At 43.9% G+C, this 21,937-nt stretch overlaps 1 protein-coding gene across 1 annotated transcript in view; it reads left to right on the top strand.

Annotated features, from left to right (window-relative positions):
• LOC310799861 (protein mono-ADP-ribosyltransferase PARP6-like) overlaps positions 1–21,937 on the top strand; it is a gene marked incomplete at both ends in the record, with an annotated part of 37,762 nt that overhangs the window by 7,792 nt on the left and 8,033 nt on the right. Inside the window, 15 exon segments of the mRNA XM_083662463.1 lie at positions 5,468–5,545; positions 6,972–7,066; positions 7,931–7,991; positions 8,337–8,427; positions 8,692–8,758; positions 9,402–9,551; positions 12,430–12,580; positions 14,108–14,239; positions 15,375–15,470; positions 16,151–16,243; positions 16,781–16,906; positions 17,059–17,124; positions 18,305–18,372; positions 19,147–19,195; positions 19,420–19,532. Coding sequence (XP_083518589.1) covers positions 5,468–5,545; positions 6,972–7,066; positions 7,931–7,991; positions 8,337–8,427; positions 8,692–8,758; positions 9,402–9,551; positions 12,430–12,580; positions 14,108–14,239; positions 15,375–15,470; positions 16,151–16,243; positions 16,781–16,906; positions 17,059–17,124; positions 18,305–18,372; positions 19,147–19,195; positions 19,420–19,532 — 1,436 coding nt within the window.

Below are 21,937 nucleotides of genomic sequence, written 5' to 3' on the forward strand. Positions count from 1 at the left end.
CTGTTAGTATGTAAGTGGAGTTTGTATTTCGGAACGCTACGGTGTCAGATTGTGCTTCCACCACTTCATGACTTGTTAAATGGACAGTGTGTATAGGCTAAATGTATAGGTTAAATGGACAGTGTATAGGCTAAATGTATAGGTTAGATGGACAGTGTATAGGCTAAATGTATAGGTTAAATGGACAGTGTATAGGCTAAATGTATAGGTTAAATGGACAGTGTATAGGCTAAATGTATAGGTTAAATGGACAGTGTATGGGCTAAATGTATAGGTTAAATGGACAGTGTATAGGCTAAATTGATTTTGTTTACCATCTGGAAACATTAGTTCTGCCTGTGTTCATACTTGGTGCTTGTCTACAAACTGTATGATAGTGCTGTCATCATTAGGTCAACAGAAAAAATGTGAACTTGAACTTGCTTGATTAACCAATACTGTGTGGAGGAGGGCCACATATAGTCTATTTTGAGAGACAGGCCAAGGGCCACTTAAGATCGGTCAAAGGGCTGCATCTGGCCCCCGGGCCGGACTTTGGACATGCCTGATGTTTAAGCTAAATGTATAGGTTAAATGGACAGTGTATAGGCTAAATGTATAGGTTAGATGGACAGTATAGGTTAAATGGACAGTGTATAGGGTAAATGTATATAGGTTAAATGGACAGTGTATAGGCTAAATGTATAGGTTAGATGGACAGTATAGGTTAAATGGACAGTGTATAGGGTAAATGTATATAGGTTAAATGGACAGTGTATAGGCTAAATGTATAGGTTAGATGGACAGTATAGGTTAAATGGACAGTGTATAGGGTAAATGTATATAGGTTAAATGGACAGTGTATAAGCTAAATGTATATAGGTTAAATGGACAGTGTATAGGCTAAATGTATAGGTTAGATGGACAGTATAGGTTAAATGGACAGTGTATAGGGTAAATGTATATAGGTTAAATGGACAGTGTATAGGCTAAATGTATATAGGTTAAATGGACGGTGTATAGGCTAAATGTATAGGTTAGATGGACAGTATAGGTTAAATGGACAGTGTATAGGGTAAATGTATATAGGTTAAATGGACAGTGTATAGGCTAAATGTATAGGTTAGATGGACAGTATAGGTTAAATGGACAGTGTATAGGGTAAATGTATATAGGTTAAATGGACAGTGTATAGGCTAAATGTATATAGGTTAAATGGACAGTGTATAGGCTAAATGTATATAGGTTAAATGGACAGTGTATAGGCTAAACGTATAGGTTAGATGGACAGTATAGGTTAAATGGACAGTGTATAGGGTAAATGTATATAGGTTAAATGGACAGTGTATAGGCTAAATGTATATAGGTTAAATGGACAGTGTATAGGCTAAATGTATAGGTTAGATGGACAGTGTATATGCTAAATGTATAGGTTAAATGGACAGTGTATAGGCTAAATGTATAGGTGAAATGGACAGTGTATATGCTAAATGTATATGTTTAATGGACAGTGTATAGGCTAAATGTATAGGTTAGATGGACAGTGTATAGGCTGAATGTATATGTTTAATGGACAGTGTATAGGCTAAATGTATAGGTTAGATGGACAGTGATGTATAGGCTAAATGTATAGGTTAAATGGACAGTGTATAGGCTAAATCTATAGGTTAAATGGACAGTGTATAGGCTAAATGTATAGGTTAAATGGACAGGGTATAGGCTGAATGTATAGGTTAAATGGACAGTGTATAGGCTAAATGTATAGGTTAAATGGACAGTGTATAGGCTGAATGTATAGGTTAAATGGACATTGTATAGGCTAAATGTATAGGTTAAATGGACAGTGTATAGGCTAAATGTATAGGTTAAATGGACATTGTATAGGCTAAATGTATAGGTTAAATGGACAGTGTATAGGCGACTCATTGTTTACATGTCTGTCACACAATGTGCCGGGCCGCTGTGAGAGTGTAGCTGCTGTGGTATCAGAGCTAATGTTGTTGCTGCTTGTCCTTCCCTCTTCTCATGTCAGCAACACTTTAGCCTGATAAAACCACCCTGACCACCAAACACAATGTGAGATCACGTCATCATCAGGAGGCTAGGACATATACAATTCAAGATATCATTTATATAGCCGCGGTATTGTTTCTTTCCTTACGACGATGGCTCTGTTCCAGTATTGGGCGCCATCATTTTATTACGTGTTCTCCTCCCTGATAAATGCCTGCGCGTTTCCTGCTAAACATCCTGCGGTCCCAGTTCCCTCTCCGTCCACTAAACCCAGGAAATCGTTTGTGGCATTTCAAATATCCCCCTAGCACTGACTAGGCTAATCCAAAATGGCAGTGTTAACAACGCAGGCACATCAGAGTAGATGTGGCTGTTTTTTGCAGTGCATTTGTGTAGGTGTGCACTACCCCTTTGTTACTTCTGATAGGAAATAGACTGATGGAGAAACGTGGAGGGGGGGGGAACATAAATGGAGACATCCTGGTTACTGAATGTACTGTACAGTACAGCACATAAAGCCCGTCTCTCCCACACACACACACACACACACACACACACACACACACAGTGACGAATGCCACCGACAGAAGGCAGAGATGGCTCTGTTGCTAGGATACATGGCAAGGTGGAGTGCAGAGACGATGAAAAGAACAGAGGAGGGCACCATTTATAGAGCACGGCGTCGCCGAAGATAGGTTCTTTTGTTTGATTTTCTTTCTATTCCCTTCCCGAGTTTTCATAAATATCTTAATTCCTGTTTTTCCAAGGTTCTGCAATACTGAAGAGTGCGTGTGTGTGAGAGAGAGAGAGAGAGAGAGACGGAGCCAGTTAAACCGCTCCAGTTTCCTGTTGGCCTTCCTCTCACCTGGAACTGAGCTGTGATGGATGGCACTATTCAAAGGCCCAACCCTGTCTGAACGAGCCCTATGAACAGACGACCCAATGGTAAGACAGCTGACATCTGATTGGTGTAATCAACACTGCATATGATTATGCTGTTATGGTGTCATGGTTATGTTTAAGGTCCCGAAAGTGGTCAACTTGTTGACATCTAATATTGACTCACTGCGGCCATGTACATTAGAGCTGCAACGATTCATCGATGAATCGATTAGTCGATCGACAGAAAATTAATCGACAACTATTTGGATAATCGATTAATCGTTTTGAGTGCAATGGTTGAGTGCAAGGTTTAAATTCTCTGATTCCCAGCGTCTTAAATGTGAATATTTTCTGGTTTCTTTACTCCTGTATGACAGTAAACTGATCTGATCTTTGAGTTGTAGACAAAACAAGACATTTGAGGGCGTCATCTTGTGCTTTGGGAAACACCGATCGTCATTTGCTACCATTTTCTGACTTTTTATAGACCAAACAACCAATCGAGAAAATAATCGACAGATTAATCGATTATGAAAATAATCATTAGTTGCAGCCCTAATGTGTATAAGAGTAGAAAGTAAGCATGGGATTATATATATATCTACTGTATATACCTCTTGGAATTGTTTACCATCCAAAATCTGTTCAATAAAAGGGAGGGCCAGTTTTAAAAGGATGCTCAGATCACATCTTCACTCATAATGATGTCTGGAATTTAAATTTCTCTTTTATGTCTGTTTTCTCACGTCATGTATTTAGTAGTAAGTATAATAGAATATGATAATATTTGGGTTTGGCGAGCTAGAGGGCCAGCTATTGTTGGTACTAGCTTATGCTTTTTATTCTCTTCTGTTTCTATTCTCTATCTAACTTAGCTTAGATCTGTTTTTGATTCTCTCTTATGTTTTTTTGTACTCTAATCATTGTCCGTCATGCCATGTGTTTTTGTCTTGGACCCCAGGGAAGACTAGCTGTCGCCCAGGCGGCAGCTAACGAGGATCCTTTCTAAACAAACAAACAAATAAACAAAAATCAGCATTATGATTCAATACATGATACAGGCTTCATGATTCGATACAACCACGATACGATGTAATAATAAATAAAAGATCAATGACGACAAAGTATGACTGTGCAGATTTAACCGCAAATCTTTCTGGCAATGCCACCGGGCTTGCTAGAATAGAGCATGTCTGGGAACGCCCATACAGGCTCTAGGAACGCCCACAATAGATGCTGGGTTAGCCTGGGGGCGGGGTCAGGGTGGGGTAAATTCCCCCGTTCTATCCATTCAGCAAAGTTAGAATTTAGCTGATAGCTCAGCCCAGGCAGACACGATCGGGGATTTAACCACCGCAGTAAACTCACATCTGAGCAGACGTCTTGTGTTCTGCTCTAGAACCCTCAAACATGTAGTTTAGAGCCGCAGCACCGTCCTTTGGTGAGTCAGCTCATGAGATATATGGGCGGTTTTACCCCACTCGTGCGCCAGCCGTTCAACATTTTGTGGGCGTTCCCAGACATGCGGACTGTCTCTATGTAACAGCAATTTAAAAATGTCATTACAAAGTGCGGATGATCAATTTGGATGAGAGCTTGTGAAACTGTGATGGGCAAGCCGTCCCATTTGTGATGACTGCAGAAGAATAAAATGGAGCTATTATCGCAATTATTTTGTATTCCCCACTATAGGACGAATCAGCGTGACGTCACTTGCCACCCAGTTAATAGTACGAGTTGTGCCAAGCAAACGTTAATATCTCAAAAACTATACATCGCATGGCTTATATTTTGACATTCTGAGCGAGAGCAGAAGTAGCTCACGAGTTTGATGTATAATCTATGCATGTCGTGTTAAAGTTGTGTGAACTGTCGCAGTTTTTAGTTAGTCGTAGTTAGAGTTAGCCGGCTAGAGTCAGATACTCAAGCCTCGCGCCACTTGGGCTCCATAGGGTTCCATTGCCGTTGCCACCCAGTGACGCGGTTTGTTGACCAAAATACTGCTCGGCTGATCCCTCGTATACTCATTGATATAGAAAATAAAAGGTTAATCCTCTATAGACTTGCAATTCACCTTATGTAGCCCCGCCCACTTGACCCAGTTGTGTTATGACTTCCTGTTCAAAACACCGTCTGTTTTACCTCCTGGTCACTAGTACTGTACTGTCACAGGAAGTGTCAACACAATAGGAAGTAACTGGCTGACCCCTGTGTTGGAACATAAGGTGAATAGGCATCTAAATATGACCTCAGAGTGCGCTATCTGGGGTTGTTGATGTAAATAATTGTCTTACACAAATTTTGATTTCAAATCGATTTTTTTTTCTCCAACCGCTCCTTTGTAATTGCCTATTGGCTATTCTTTTGGTGGTTGAATTCTGAGAGTATCCTGTCCTTTGGAAATAAATTATACCTCAGACTCCGCCTGTCCTTTTGAGATGCAAAATTTATATTAAGCACGGTTCTAAAGCCGTTGAATGGGAGGCTGAAGAAAGAGAGATAGGCAGAACAGATGTGAGATGAAAGGATGATAGAAAAGGTTGCAGCTGCTTTCCGGTTCCGCTATAATGGCGTTTTACACAATGTGTCGCAGGACCTCAAAGGCCAGTGCTGGACGGACGAGGAGTCGGACGGGGAGAACGAGTCGGAGCAGTTCCTGTACGGCATTCAGGTACAGCAGAGGCTAAAACATCTGTCCACTCTAACTGTTGCCATGTCTTCAATGCTCCAGACCAGGTTATCATCACATTTCAAAACCCCAAAAATACACTGCAAAAAAGAAACACTAAAATAACATGAGTGAATGCAATCATTTTACAAAGGAAAATTAGTTTTAGATTTGTTCCCCAACAAATTGACTGTTTGTTTTTTTAGAACAGAAACAAAAAGTGCGTTCTGTAGCAGAAACTCAAAAATACAGAATACAGAACCTCATACTTTTCTGTTCAAATGTAAGGCAAACGCAATCGGTGTGCCACTAAATCATTTTTTAGCAAGGTTTTAAGCTCATGTTGTAATTTTTTTGCGAGCTGACAATAATATATTTAACGCTGAAAAATGCAATACCATTTCTGGAAAAGTTCTACAGTAGTATACCATACAGTATTTACTGTCTCAAATCAAGTGCTCCGTTATTTTTCCAAGCACCATCACTCCCTGCAACAGTATATCAGAAGGAACTCTGTCAAATCCATCCCTCTGGCCACTGTTTAACGTGTCATCTTATCACATTAAGTCCAACACTCCAGTGCCGTATGAGATCTTCATGTTTTATTCATCCGTTTTCACGCTTATCTTCTAAGTCTTGTGGTTGAGATGTAAATCCAGTCTGGGCCCTAAACCTCATTTCCATGCAGTCGCAGAACATGAAAGCAACATGAAAGCACCTGACCATACTGAAAGATAAGGGTGGAGGTGCAGGATCTGCTCTGAACACTCACAGTTCAGGAGATGGACCGGCCGATTTGATGTCTAGACACCAGGAGCATATTATGTGAGACAGACTTGAGGTTAAATAATGTTTGGAAGTACTTTTCAGGAAGGGTGCCAGCCATGTGGCTGGGTGGGTTAACCACATGTGGCTGGGCGGGTAACCACATAAAACAATGTGAGATGCCACAATTTCAAACTGAGCCCGCTACAGCCGAGCCATTTGATTGAACTATGAAATTGGGAGATTAACGGGAGAAATGGCCAATCGGGAGCACAGCGGGAGAAAGGGTTAAAAATAGGGAGAGCCCCGCGGAAATCTGGAGTGTTGGCAGGTATGAAAGTACAACCGTGGCTGTGGGCAGCCGGTCCTGGCAAGTCACCGAATCTGATGGGACCAAATGGTGTTCTGTAACACCGGCCTCATCGCCTGAGAAGTTGTCTGATTGAAACTAGCTAATCAACACACATGCATTGATATGCGTCAAGCAGATTTGGGGATGGCCCATTCACCTGACCGTTTCAGGGGGCCCAAACATTTCTTCTTGTTCAAGACAAGAAATCTATGTCGTGCTCGCCGTTTGAAGTAAAAGCTGACGTGAATCTTAATCGGTCTATGGGTAATTCAGTGTGTGTGACCTGTGGTGCCGCTGTCTGTGTTGCCACAGGGGAGCTGTGCAGCTGACCTGTACCGCCACCCTCAGCTGGACGCAGACATCGAGGCAGTGAAAGACATCTACACTGACAGCGCTGTCTCCGTCAGGTACAACACACACACACGCACGCACACACACACACACACACACACACACACACACTCACTAGGAACAACGGACAAGCCATATTATCCCCAGTGTTTACAGCCCGTCAAGTGTCATTTTGTCATTTTTAAGATATTTCATATTATTCTGAGTCATCTCCTGACAATTAACTTAATTTTGTGCTCAAGTTCAAAAAGTTGCGTTATTTGCTCAACTGGGAAGATGACGTATCACTATAATTGGAACTATTGTCATACGTAATGACAATTCGATTCTGACTGAGGACGAGCTGGGCATGTTAACTAGCTAGCTAGCTAGCCGTTAGCTACGTTAGCTAAGCCCGCTGCCTCCTGCTGTAACAACCTTTGTTGGGCTCAAAACACCACCGAGTGGCCAAAACATTAGCTTGTTAGCCAATTCGAGTCGCGCTCATTCCAACGGAGGCATTTTGAAATCCGTTGCCCGGTTGTTGAGATCCTCAGCAATAATGCGGCTATTCATTTTATGTCCAAGACAAATTTCCCTCGGGACAAATGACATAATCTTGAATGTTGAATCTATTCCTTGCAGCTAAGCTATGGAGGGAATACTGTTTCTGGCGTAACTTGTGCTGTTTTTCTGGGCGTATCTCCTTGGTGTGTAACTTACGCAAATAGCTTAGCGCAGAATTAGATGACTTGATTTGACACTCATTTGAAGTGAACCACTCTTCACACTGTCTGGTAGAACAGCCAAAAATAGCAGGTTTATTTTCTGCCCTCCTGTGATGATCAATTGATTTGGCAGGGGGCGCTGTGGGGCGGTGTGTCACACATCCCATTACCTGTGATACATGAGCTGCGTCTGTGTGTCTTTCCTCTGAACAGGGAGTATGGAACCATTGACGATGTGGACATCGATCTCCAAATTAATATCAGCTTCTTAGACGTGAGTTGTTGACATTCTTCTTCTTCTTCTGCGGTGCCTCCTCTGCCTCTGGCTATTAATAATCTAATGGGGACATTTTGCAACACAACAACATCGTTTATAATTTATCGCGGATTCATCACTTATTGATGTAATGTGAAATTGCCCCATTTGGGATGTTAACTCTGTATATGTGCGTGCGCGTCTGTGTGTTTGTGTACATGCGTGTCTGTGTGTTTGTGTGCATGCGTGTGTGTGTGTGTGTGTGTGTGTGTTTGTGTGCATGCGTGTCTGTGTGTTTGTGTGCATGCGTGTGTGTGTGTGTGTGTGTGTGTGTGTGTGTCTGTGTGTGTGTGTTTGTCCCAGGAGGAGGTTGCGACAGCCTGGAAAGTGATCAGAACAGAGCCCATAATTCTGAGACTGCGCTTCTCTCTGTCTCAGTACCTCGATGGACCCGGTGAGTAAAGTTGACTGTGCGGATGACTCTCTCCACACACAGAGTTTTTGCACCAGTCACTGAGTGTAGGAGGCAGTCTCTGCAAGAGGATTGTGTGTGTGTGTGTGTGTGTGTGTGTGTGTGTGTGTGTGTGTGTGTGTGTGTGTGTGTGTGTGTGTGTGTGTGTGTGCGTGCGTGCGTGTGTGTGTGTGTGTGTGTGTGTGTGTCTGCGTAAGTGTGTGTACGTGTGTACATTGTGTAATAATGTGAGTCACCTTTGCTCAGAGCCGTCAGTGGAGGTGTTCCAGCCATCCAATAAAGAAGGCTTCAGTCTGGGCCTACAACTTAAGAAGTGAGTGTTGGTCAACTGTATTCAGCTGCTGTGATGTTTTGTATTCAAACTGGAAGTTAGTAGAGCCCAAAAGGCCACAGTCGAAAATATAAATGATGAGGAGGGAAGCCACTATATAGAGACACTGCATGAAATAGGCCACGCCCATCACGGGGGAAAGCTCTCCATTCACTTCCATGCACCAGCGTCATTTTCCTTGAATTAAACATAGCTAAAAGCTGTTGTGTGGTGGGCTGCGCAGACAACAAATGTAAAAAAATCTCGAATTAAAGTTTTTTTGTACTCCCGAGCAAAACAAGGAAGCCATTGAGAATTGGCGAGAAGAAAAATGTGGATCTAGCTGTCAAGGAAGTAAGTTGGAGTGTTCATCTTCCGTATATATATGATCTTTGTGTGCAACACGTGACATCGGAGAACGCCAGGATTAGGGCGGGAGTTTTTGTTTCCCCCCGTTTGGGCGTGGTTTCTGAATGATGACGCGCTCCACAGTGTCTCTATAATGCAAAAAAAACAAAACGTTTTAAGGCCTTAAAAATACAAACACAAAACATGCATACGTATACGTATGTCTGTCAGCATGTATACTGTGTGTCAGCATGTATACTGTCAGCTTCACTCCCAGTTGTCCCTGTTTGCTGGGCAGGATCTTGAGCACCTTCACGTCGCAGCAGTGGAAGCATCTCAGTAATGAGTTCCTCAAAGCCCAGCAGGAGAAGAGGCACAGCTGGTTCAAAGCCGGCGGAACCATCAAGAAGTTCCGCGCTGGACTCAGCATCTTCTCCCCCATACCCAAGTAGGTCTCACTCTCACCGTCTCCCTGTTTCATTCATTAACAGTGACTCGACTTGACTCGACAATGAGTCGAGTAACCTTAAACCCTTGAAGTTGTGGCCAGAGGCAGACCGGAAGGAAGTTCAATGGTATTCGACCAATCACGACACATGTCCCGCCAAATAAGGCGGGACATCCTGCCTTCCTGAGGCAGGTGATTGGGGAAATGAGCAAGTGAAGTACAGACGTATTTGTCGGGAGCGTTATGATTAGTGTGTGTTTTTGGATGCGTGCCATGATGAAATGAGCAAGGTACTGTAGATCGTCTTGCCTGTACAGAGCATGTAGGTGATTTGATGGATGATTACAATTTAACTCACTGACAATACTTTACTTTACTTTACTTTATTGGTTTATTGTGACGGGACAATGCACATTAATGGACATGTTCAGAAATACAGAAGCCTCTATATACAAAAACATGTAAATTAGGGTGACCAGACGTCCCCGATTTTCGGGGACAGTCCCCGATTTCGGTGCTCTGTCCCCGGCTCGAGCTGTCCCCGAAAATGTCCCCGATTTTGGCCACAAAGTCAAATAATAATACTGGCAAGAAACTCGATAACAGAGCATTTGCGGCACCACAAAAGCCTGTCGTTGTGCGCACGTTGTGCAAAGTGCTGCCTGTGTGTGACAGAGTAGGCTAGATCACAGAGTAGATGTTCTACCTCTGCCCGTGCCGTGGTTTTCCCAGGACCCAGCCGCCCGCAACTGAAGCGGCCCCAGAGGTGGCGAACGAGAGGCGGCGTCTGCTTGCTGCTTTTGCTACCGTCCTTGTTTACCGGACCCCATTCAGCGGGTTATCCATCCCAGTTGTTTTGAATAGTTAAAAGTACAGTAAAACTATCTGGTAAGTAAGTGCAGTAACTAACTCAAAACGTTTTTGCAGAGAAGTCAGTAACGTTTTTATGGACACCAAACTCCATTGAAAAAAATGTCAATTTTTAACATGATTGGCGATGGATCATTGTTATCTAGTCATTAGCCTACTGTTCCCTAAATTGGCCTTCAGCCATCAAAACTTTGATAACCCCTGGTTTAAATTAACACAATAGGTCATATTTATCTCTAGATTACAATTTTAATCATTAAAATTGCCTTTTAGTATTAACATGATTTTTTAAATTATTTTGTCAGCATTTAATATTAAATTAGCAGTTAATATGGTCATGTGGCCATTGAATACTTGAAGCTGGTGAGCGACACCCTAAACTCAAGGAAAGTGTTTACTGAGGTAATAAATCACTACTGTAACGTTTTTGTTTTGTGGAAATAAATTATCCACCAGTTGGTGAGGTCAAAGAGAGAAGTTGTCCCTCTCTATGTTCCTGCCACTCTACACAATACACCAGTAGCCTATTTCCCATGAATTACCTAGGCTGTCTAATTTGTGGTAAAATGTGCCAGATAACTAGTAACCATTGTAAACTGCTTCTTTTTCAATTGTTTCAAAATCACAAAGTTCTTCATAGATCTAGCCTCTTACTTTTGCTCTCAAAGTGCACCAGATTTATGCATTTTACTGTAAAATGTACACCACTAGCGGACCAGAAAATGTCCCCGATTTTCATTTGAGAAATCTGGTCACCTTAATGTAAATATGCCGGAGTTAGCTAATGCTAATTTACATCCGTAATACAATGATAAGCTGAACTGTAGTCTCGCTGGCCAGCCTCCCCTCCCTACCGTGAGAGGAGTCTGGCAGCGCAGGTCTCCATTATGGAATTGCGATGGGCGGCGCTTAGCGGCAGTGCCCTTGGAAAATAGTTTCCAACAATCCAACTTGCCATTTTCAGCGTGTAGCAAGGAGCTAGCGTGTAGGTTTCTGCCGTTAGCTTGCTAGCTAGTTAGCGTTGTTGTTTTCACTGAGGCGGCAGGGCACTATTTACAGCGACACACAGGGAGGAGGGAGCGCAAGCCGCTCTGATTGACATGGTCGGAGCCAATGACAGAGCTTGTAATAAGCCGGGAGCGGACATCCGGCCGCGACTGAAACAGTTGCTCCAATGGGAGAGCAGCTGTAGAGCAGGGGAGGCCTTATCCCAGTTGCCTGTTCCTGTGCAGCCAGACTCCTCTCATGGAAGGGAGGGGAGGCTGGCCAGCGAGACTAGCTGAACTGTGATACTTTAACTGTAATGGTAATGCATGGTAGGTGTCAGGTTGGTGAAGGCAGCTGGCTAGTCGGAAGGTTGCGGGTTCCATTCCCGGTATCAATGCAGTTTCTTGTATATGTCATTATTGTGGTTTATCTGTCCTTGGAAGAAAAATAAACTATTGGTAGTTTATTATTTGGGCTGCACAAATAGCATAACCATTTTAGTTTTCACATTTAGTAGTTTTAGAATCTGGATATTAAAAACATTTAATTTACTTTCCTCAAGCTCTGTAGTTTCTCATAATCAAGATGTTGATTCATCTATCAATGTAGATGTGAAAAGTGCAATAAAATATACTGTATGTCTTCAGTGAATCTTCATGAACTGTGATTTGTGATCACATTTGGCAAAATAATTGGGATTATCTTCCTATATAACATATTGCAGTTAACACCCCCCCCATCCTTGAATTGAAAGTTTGGATTGTGATTATTTATGTATTGAGTGAGTTTCATGATCGCCGCAGGCCCTTGGAGCCTGTTCAAACCTTCCACTGTATAATTTGACAAACACGAGGGCAATGAGAAAATACATGTTTAATCCATGTTTTTTTGTTCTGTTTTTGTTTTGTTTTTTGTTTTCAGCAATATGATCTCAATACGATCTAATGATCTCATTGTACAAATGCTGGCTGAGGCAATGAACCCACAACATGCCCTGTGTTTGGCTGTCCTCTCCCCCCAGGTCTCCGAGCTTCCCTCTGATCCAGGACACGGTGCTGAAGGGGAAGCTGAGCGTCCCGGAGCTGAGGGTGACCCGTCTGATGAACCGCTCCATCTCCTGCACCATGAAGAACCCTAAAGGAGAGCTGTTCAGCTACCCGCCCAACAGCCAGGTCAGAGCAGCCCCGGACACGTCGTCACAACCACCCACACACCTACCACAGCCCGGGGTCAATCACCTTCCAATTCATTTAGTTCAACATATAATATTGTCAGGGCACTATGGCACTGACGTTTGACTTAAATATTTGCTTGTAATAATGATTATCTATCATCTACTGTTGCACTCATTCTAAATCGCCTAGGCTAGGAGCTTCGGCAAAATAATAAGCCTAAAATATCAAATGTAATATATACAGAAAGTGCAGTTTATTTGCCAACGAGTGAACATAATAATGATCAATTATTCATTAGTAGTTGGATAGTCCCATGCCGGGTTTACTCTGTATTTGCATATTGAGAAAAACAAACACTTGAATCCATTGAATTGAAGGTGAATGAACTTGGCTTATGCCTTCCTAAAGACACACACTCTCACAGACGGTTATGTGCACGCGCTCACGCACGCGCGCGCACGCACACACACGCACGCACGCACGCACGCGCACACACACACGCACACACACACACACACACACACACACACACACACACACCTCCTGCACCTGTTTCCCCACTAGATCACAGCTCACAGTTAAGCATAAATTAGCAGTGTGATGACGCTGTCGCAGCATTCAGATGCATCAGCCACTCCCCTTGACCGCTGGCATTTTTAATGTCTGCCCGCCCCCCCCCAGCTGTGTGCTTGACCGCTGCCATCTTTAATGTCTGCCCCCAGCAGCTGTGTGCTATTGGAATGGAAAGCACCATGTTGGTTTTGAAGTTAGAAAACATCTGGAAGCCATAATTACAGAACAGTCAGCGATGTGATCAGGATGAAAGCAGGAAAACCCCGGAGAAACAGGAAGGAGTCTAAAAATACAAACAATCAATCAATCGATCGATCGATCAATCAATCAATCAATCACATACCTGAATATCACAGCAAGTACTGTAGAGCAGTGGTTCTCAAATCTTTTCACATGAAGGACCCCTAAACTGACAAAGATTAGACCACGGACCCCCATTTGATAGGATTTTGTCCCACGGTCCCCCATATGATAATAAGATTGATGCTTTTAGATGTTTTATTACAAAAAGTGTATAAAACCCATGACCAAAATAGTCATTGTGTTACTTATGAATGGAATTATTGCGAAAATAAATGACCCCCCTTTTTGGCTGGGGACTCCCTGGAACCCCCCAAAGACCCCTGGGGGTTCCCGGACCCCCATTTGAGAACCACTGCTGTAGTCTATATACCTTCAGAAAACATTCCACCACCATTGAGTTGAGACTGTTAGAGCACAAAATGCAGGAAAGGTCAAGGGGGGGGGTTGAATACTTTCTGAAGCCACTGCATATTTCTCCATTCCTGTCTTGTCGCCACTGCAATGTGTGTCGCCTCGTCCCCTCCTCCCAGTCGCCCGTCACCTGCACCTGTTCCCACCTGAGCCCTCTCCCTCCCTACCCCTTCCTCCCCAACATGGCTGCCTGGCGCGCCGTTTCCAGTAATGCTTTGTCTTCACTTGACCCATCAGACTGTGGCTGTCCCAGCGGCCAGGGCCCCAGCGCAGATAACCACGAGGCAGCTGATTGAATTGTTTTTCTCATCCCAGGCGGGCGGCCACTGCAAGAACATCCCTACCTTGGAGTATGGCTTCTTAGTGCAGGTAAGGCACCTCAAGGGGACGCGGGGTCCCCCTAAACAAGTATGGCTTCTTAGTTGCAGGTAAGACCTCGAGGGGGACGCGGCTCCCCCTAAACTAAAGACAGCTGTGGTTGCACCCCTGTCCTCTGAGAGCGCGAAACCATGATAGACGCTTCCAAATAGACTGCCCTCAGCGGAGCAGGAGGGGTTTGTAAATGTCTGCCGCTGACTCCTATCAATGTTAGACCCAAGGCATTTGGTATAAGCGGAAGACAAAATAAATAAAATCTTCGAAGCTCAAATCTGCCACAGTCAACTTCATTAAAGGATCATTTTGGGGGGTTTTTTCAACCTGGACCCTATTTTCCACACTGTATGTGTCTAATAAACTCATCGTGATACATTTTCACCGAGATAGCCTTGTTTACAGCTGAAACAATGTGCTCAAACAAAGTACACAGCGTACTGCACAGGGCAATCGCACACCGCATCGTCAATACACGTTCGCTAATCAAACTTTGCCTGTTTAAATAAAAGCTAAATAAAAATAAAAAAGCGGCCAAAACAGAGTGCAATGGGAAACTATCCATCAATCAGCTAAATATATATAGAGTAATTTCCATGTTGCCAGACACTACTGACAGTTTGAGCCTCCCAGCCCAAAACAAACAGTTTTATTAGCGAACGTGTATTGACGATGTGGTGTGCGATTGTCCTGTGTAGTTACACTGTGTAGTTGTTTGAGCACATTGCTCCAGCTGTAAACAAGGCTATATCGGTGAGTACTCGACCAATTTGAAAAATAATTGTCACGATGAGTTTATTAGACACACACAGTGTGTAAGATAGGGCCCAGGTTGAAAAAAAAACGGAAATATCCTTTAACAATTGAATTGTAAGGTGCTTTTGAAATGTGTTCGGAAACGTCTGTACCAGTCGCGATGTTGACTTCAGCTGCCTATACTAGTGTCGTGACTATCCTGCTGCCTAAGCATCCTTTATTGCTTTATGTGGCAGAGCTGGAGGAGGGAGTGGTATCACTCTATAGTAGGGAGTGATAGTACATGGGGAGTGATATTATAGGGAGTGATAGTATAGGGAGTGATAGTATATAGGGAGTGATAGCCAGGGAAACTATTATGCTTGTTTCCTAACAGATCATGAAATACTCGGAGCAGAGGATCCCCACGCTCAACGAGTACTGCGTGGTCTGTGACGAGCAGCACGTCTTTCAGAACGGATCCATGCTGAAGGTAACCGAGAAACCACAACAGATTCCATCTATGAAGCATCCCAAGAAAACATCATCTATTCACCTTATGTAGAAGAGACCGTCTGGCTTGAGAGACTAACAGGAAGTGTAAATACAATCGGAACTTCCGATTTGTATTTACACTTCCTGTGACTCATAAACCTAGTCTGACTCATAATGTGAGTCACTCTAGGTTTGACCAGGTGAGTCAAGACTAGTTTGAGCAGGTAAAAGAGTTAGTTATACAATGATACAATGGGGTCAAGTGGGCGGGGCTACATAAGGTGAATAGGACAGTTGACAAAATGCAATAGTGTGACCTAGTTATATCTGTGTGGTATTCAGCATACCTGCATGCTTGTGTCTTGAGTGTATTCACATCCATGTGTGTGCTCGTGTGTGTGTGCTCGTGTGTGTGTGTGTGTGTGTGTGTGTGTGTGTGTGTGTGTGTGTGTGTGCGTGCTCGTGTGTGTGTGCTCGTGTGTGTGTGTGTGTGTGTGTGTGTATGCATGCTCGTGTGTGTGTGTGTGTGTGTGTGTGTGTGTGTGTGTGTGCTTGTGTGTGCTTGTGTGTGTGTGTGTGTGTGTGTGTGTGTGTGTGTGTGCATGCTCGTGTGTGTGTGTGTGTGTGTGTGTGTGTGTGTGTGTTTGTGTGTGTGTGTGTGTGTGTGTGTGTGTGCAGCCGGCGGTGTGCACCAGAGAGCTGTGTGTGTTCTCCTTCTACACGCTGGGTGTGATGTCCGGAGCTGCAGAAGAAGTGGCCACCGGAGCAGAGGTGACAGCAACACAATGATTGATAGATGGGAAAACATGTGTACGTCCTGGTGTCCACCTAGAAAAACAGTGGGGAAAAGGGCTTCCGTAAATGGCAGAGAATAAACAAAATCAAGAGATTTGAGGCACCAAAGATGCAAAAGTTTAACATTTATTCCAGCGGCCAGCTTCCACCTACATTATTAAGTCATTAAAAGTCACTCAAGCATCAGATGTTAGAACCAGGGTGGGAATTCCGTCATTTTAGGGGCATTTTTTAGGGCACAAGGCCGTAAAAAATGGCCGTACAAAACGTAAAAAAAAATAAGCAGAAAATAAGTTTTGGTCCGAGTGAAATATTCTATGGTCTCTCCCGATTCTAAATATATCTGAACCATTTGGTTTGACGAAGTAAAACTATTTTTATGAGCATTTTACGAAATATATATAGGAAAATAAATGGCGGATGAAAATCTCTGCTGGTGCAGTGCTGAAGCAGGAAGTAGGCGGTCACTTTGCCTCTCTATAAGCTGTATTCTGTTCCTCCCTCCCCACCCAGGTGGTGGACCTGCTCGTGGCGATGTGTCGAGCCGCTCTCGAGTCTCCGCGCAAGAGCATCATCTTTGAGCCTTACCCGTCTGTCGTCGACCCCAACGACCCCAAGACTCTTGCCTTCAACCCAAAGGTCACTATCTTCACCGCTAGCACCATCGTTACCAAACTCAATCAATACATTCAGCTAAGCTTTTATTACTACGGGTGTTCTTTAGACATTTATTGTTTCCTCTCTCTTTGCACCCCCTGGGTGTTTGGCTCTGCCCGGCTCCATGATCTCAGAAGAAGAATTATGAGAGATTGCAGAAAGCACTGGACAGCGTCATGTCCATCCGAGAGATGACCCAGGTACAGGGAGTGGGTGGGTGGATGGAGTGGGCACTGGGATGGGTGGGATTGGGCTAAAGATAAAGTAGGTCACAGTGGTTCTCAAATGGGGGCCCGGGGACCCCCAGGGTTCCTTGGGGGGGGTTCCAGGGGGTCCCCAGCCAAAAGGGGGGTAATTTATTTCCGCTATAATTCCATTCATAAGTAACACAATGATTATTTTGGTCATGGATTTTATACACTTTCTGTAATAAAACATCTAAAGCATCAATATTATTATCATATGGGGGACCGTGGGACAAAATCCTATCAAATGGCAGTCTGTGGTCTAATTTTTGTCAGTTTAGGGGTGAAAAAATGTGAGAACCACTGAAGTAGGATATCTTAGCCCGCTACTGTACAGAGGCTACAGTTATGCTTGTCATTTTAGTGCAGTGTTTGAAATCCCATTCTAAGGATCAGATTGTATGTGTCACATGTGGCCACACTTGGCCCGACAGTGGCTGTTTTGTGTCTCCTATGACTGCGTTGATTGACTCCTACTCTGATGTTTGAGCTGTACCGTGGAGGGACTATGGATCAGCCCATGTGTTTGTTTTTCCATTCGTTCATCTCACCACCACACACAATATCTCAGACACCAACATGTCATGATGCGTCTCACCACTGCATTTTGGCATTTTCAAAATGACGATGATTGCCCGGAGGGGGCGCTGCATTCTTGTTTCTTTGTCCACGTGTGTCATGCTCAATATCTCAGACACCAGTGAGCAGCTTTGGTGAAATCTTGGACCATGATGAAGTTACAGCAGATGATTTTAGTAGCATCCTTTGTGGGCAAGGACTTGTTTGCTGTTGCCTTGATGCATCTGCGTTACATTTCTTCACTCTCCCTCATCATCTCTGCACATGGTGTGTGTATGCCGTTTGTGGCTGGATTGCATCCAGACAAAGTAGAAGATCACAGAAGATCACAGATCACATTGCGATCCTTAACCACTCATATCTGGTTTTGGAAATAGCACTTTTGTGTATCCAGTATAATAAGTCACATTGAACGGACGAGTGTAATTGTAACCTTACACACAGTAGTTGTCTGATGATGAAAACACGTCTCACAGGTAATTGTGTGTTTAGATGAGCAGCGATTCTGTGCTTTTGCTGTTGGCTGGAGTGACCAACACTCTGTTTGTTTTTGCAGGGCTCCTATCTGGAAATCAAGAAACAGATGGACAAACTGGACCCTCTGGCCCACCCTCTGCTACAGTGGTGAGTGGAATAAAATACATTTATATTCTGTTTCCCATTTCCATGTTGGATAGACTGTTTGACTTTATTTGAGACTTCAAGAGAAAATAATGTACAATACAGTACTATCATCACTAGAGAACATATCACACGTATTATTAAGAAAACGATCAAGCCCGACACAATGAAGCCAGTTGCAGTGTTGTTAATGTGATGGTATGTACATTTTCTCATTGCACCTACTCTCTCTCTCTCTCCCTCTCTCTCTCTCTCTCTCTCCTTCTCTCTCTCTCTCTCTCTCCCTCTCTCTCCTTCTCTCTCTCTCTCTCTCTCTCTCTCCCTCTCTCTCTCCCTCTCTCTCCTCTCTCTCTCTCTCCCCTCTCTCTCTCTCTCCTTCTCTCTCTCTCTCCTCTTGTTCATCTCCCCTCTGTCTCTCTCTCTCCCTCTCTCCCTTTCTCTCTCTCCTCTTGTTCATCTCCCCTCTGTCTCTCTCTCTCCCTCTCTCTCTCTCTATCTCTCCCTCTCTTCTCTCTCTCCCTCTCTCTCTCTGTCTCTCTCTCTCCTCTTGTTCATCTCCCCTCTGTCTCTCTCTCTCCCTCTCTCCCTCTCTCTCTCTCCTCTTGTTCATCTCCCCTCTGTCTCTCTCTCTCCTTCTCTCTCTCTCCCTCTCTCTCTCTGTCTCTCTCTCTCCTCTTGTTCATCTCCCCTCTGTCTCTCTCTCTCTCTCTCTCTCCCTCTCTCCCTCTCTCCCTCTCTCTCTCTCCTCTTGTTCATCTCCCCTCTGTCTCTCTGCAGGATTATTTCCAGTAACAGGTCTCACATCGTCAAGCTGCCTCTCAGTAGGGTAGGGAACCAGAAAGAGACTCCTCACTTCCTTTATCAAATCAGCTGTTGAATGCTGCAGTGTGTGATTTGATGGCTCATGCTCAGTTCCTCTCTCTGTGTGTGTCTCTCTCTCTCTCTCTCTCTCTCTCTCTCTCTCTCTCTCTCTCTTCCTGACTCTCTCTCTCTCTTGTCTCTCTCTCCCTTGGTCTCACTCCATCCCTGACAATCTCACTATGATTATAGCAACTGAAATTCATGCACACCTCCCACCAGTTCCTGCTGCTCAGCAGCCCGCCGGCCAAGGAGGCTCGCTTTCGCACTGCCAAGAAACTGTACGGCAGCACCTTCGCCTTCCAGTGAGTCCACTTTCACCTTACCATTAGCATATCCTGCTTTCATACAATCACAATGAGACTATACTTGATTTGATTTGATTTGATTTGATTTGTCTTAGGGATGGGGCCGATCCGATCCGATATCGGTATCGGGTGCCGATACTTGACATAGTTCACCGATCGGAATCGGATCGGAATCCCCTTTTTTTTTTTTTTTTTTTCAATTCCAGCGCACAGGGCCGTAATTTGCCCATGTATATTTGCCTTGTATATTTTCTTAATTTTGTCTGCTTTCTGCAAGGTATATTTAAAAAAATATATACATGTATATATTGGCCAAATCTTTGCCTATACTGTATATTCAAGAAAAATATCGGTATCGGAATAATATCGGTATCGGCAGATATCCAAATTCAGGTATCGGAATCGGATCGGAAGTGAAAAAATTGGGGATCGGTCCATCCCTAATTTGTTTGACTACTTTAAAACTCATGAAGCATGTGTTAAATCATTTCGGGCTGTCACAGTGACGTCACAGTCATTTGTGGTTCTTATGTTAAGAGGGTAGGAGGACATGTAGGCTAAACGCATTCAGCACTAGCAGTCATGTGAGAAGTTGCATTTATCATTTGTTGTAAATCAAGCACAATCGACAAAATGCATGAGATCAGACGTAATGGGCAGATGTAATGCTGATCACATGAGATCAGATGTCATGTGCAGATGCTGATCACATGAGATTAGATGTCATGTGCAGAGATGCTGATCACATGAGATCAGATGTCATGTGCAGAGATGCTGATCACATGAGATCAGATGTCGTCATGTGCAGAGATGCTGATCACATGAGATCAGATGTCGTCATGTGCAGATGCTGATCACATGAGATCAGATGTCGTCATGTGCAGATGCTGATCACATGAGATCAGATGTCGTCATGTGCAGATGCTGATCACATGAGATCAGATGTCGTCATGTGCAGATGCTGATCACATGAGATCAGATGTCATGTGCAGATGCTGATCACATGAGATCAGATGTCGTCATGTACAGATGCTGATCACATGAGATCAGATGTCATGTGCAGATGCTGATCACATGAGATCAGATGTCATGTGCAGAGATGCTGATCACATGAGATCAGATGTCGTCATGTGCAGATGCTGATCACATGAGATCAGATGTCATGTGCAGATGCTGATCACATGAGATCAGATGTCGTCATGTGCAGATGCTGATCACATGAGATCAGATGTCATCATGTGCAGAGATGCTGATCACATGAGATCAGATGTCATGTGCAGAGATGCTGATCACATGAGATCAGATGTCATGTGCAGAGATGCTGATCACATGAGATCAGATGTCATGTGCAGAGATGCTGATCACATGAGATCAGATGCAATGTGCAGATCAGCACTACAGCATGAGATCAGATGTCATGTGCAGATGCTGATCACATGAGATCAGATGTCGTCATGTGCAGATGCTGATCACATGAGATCAGATGTCGTCATGTGCAGATGCTGATCACATGAGATCAGATGCAATGTGCAGATCAGCACTACAGCATGAGATCAGATGTACTGTAATGCTGATCATGCAGAGCAGCACTAACAGCATTACAAACACGCCTTCAACCGTGAGCGTGTTTCCCACTGTAACACCTGCTCATAATGTTGTGTTGATGGAGACAGGACACTGTAGCAGACTTTTATGGTACCATAACAAACGACGGAAGCGAGCGCTGACCGTTCTCTTGGACAGAGGAGCCACCGTGCTGTGCCAGCTAGCGCACGGAGCCAGCTAGCGCACGGAGCCAGCTAGCGCACGGAGCCAGCTAGCGCACAGAGCCAGCCATATCTGTGAGATAGAGATTTGTACTGGAGCAGATGGGGGACTCTGCTGAACACGGCCCATCTGGGCACGCCACTCACAGGGCACAGCTAACGCACGAGCAGTGCTTACAGGCTCTCTTTATGCTCGTTAGCGCTCACGAATGTATTAATTCTCATCAACAGACCGCGCCAGATAATGTAGTCGTCAATATGGCTGCCATCATTTTGTCATTGTATTGACATAAATAAAAAAAATTGACAAATAGAAAAATAATACATGCCTAGAATGAGTTTGTTGACAATCAATGTACTTTATTATTAGGGAATGGGTTTGATTTCCTCCATGCTGAGCTCTGCAATCTCCACGTTTCTATTTGAGAGCATGAGAACAGGAGCTTCGCAGTGCTTCAAAGCTAGTCGAGCAAACTGGCTCAGTCCCTAAGGGAACTGATTTTTTAATTCAACTAGCGCGCTCTCGAATATACCTAAAAATAACGCCAATCATCATCATCATCGCCGCTTTGACCGCTGACTGTTATTTTAAGAACATGTGATCGGAGAGGCGGTCCAGTTTGAGATCTCCACTGG

The sequence above is a fragment of the Poromitra crassiceps genome (assembly GCF_964638095.1).
Source record: "Poromitra crassiceps genome assembly, chromosome: 28".
In the NCBI taxonomy this organism is placed as follows: domain Eukaryota; kingdom Metazoa; phylum Chordata; class Actinopteri; order Beryciformes; family Melamphaidae; genus Poromitra; species Poromitra crassiceps.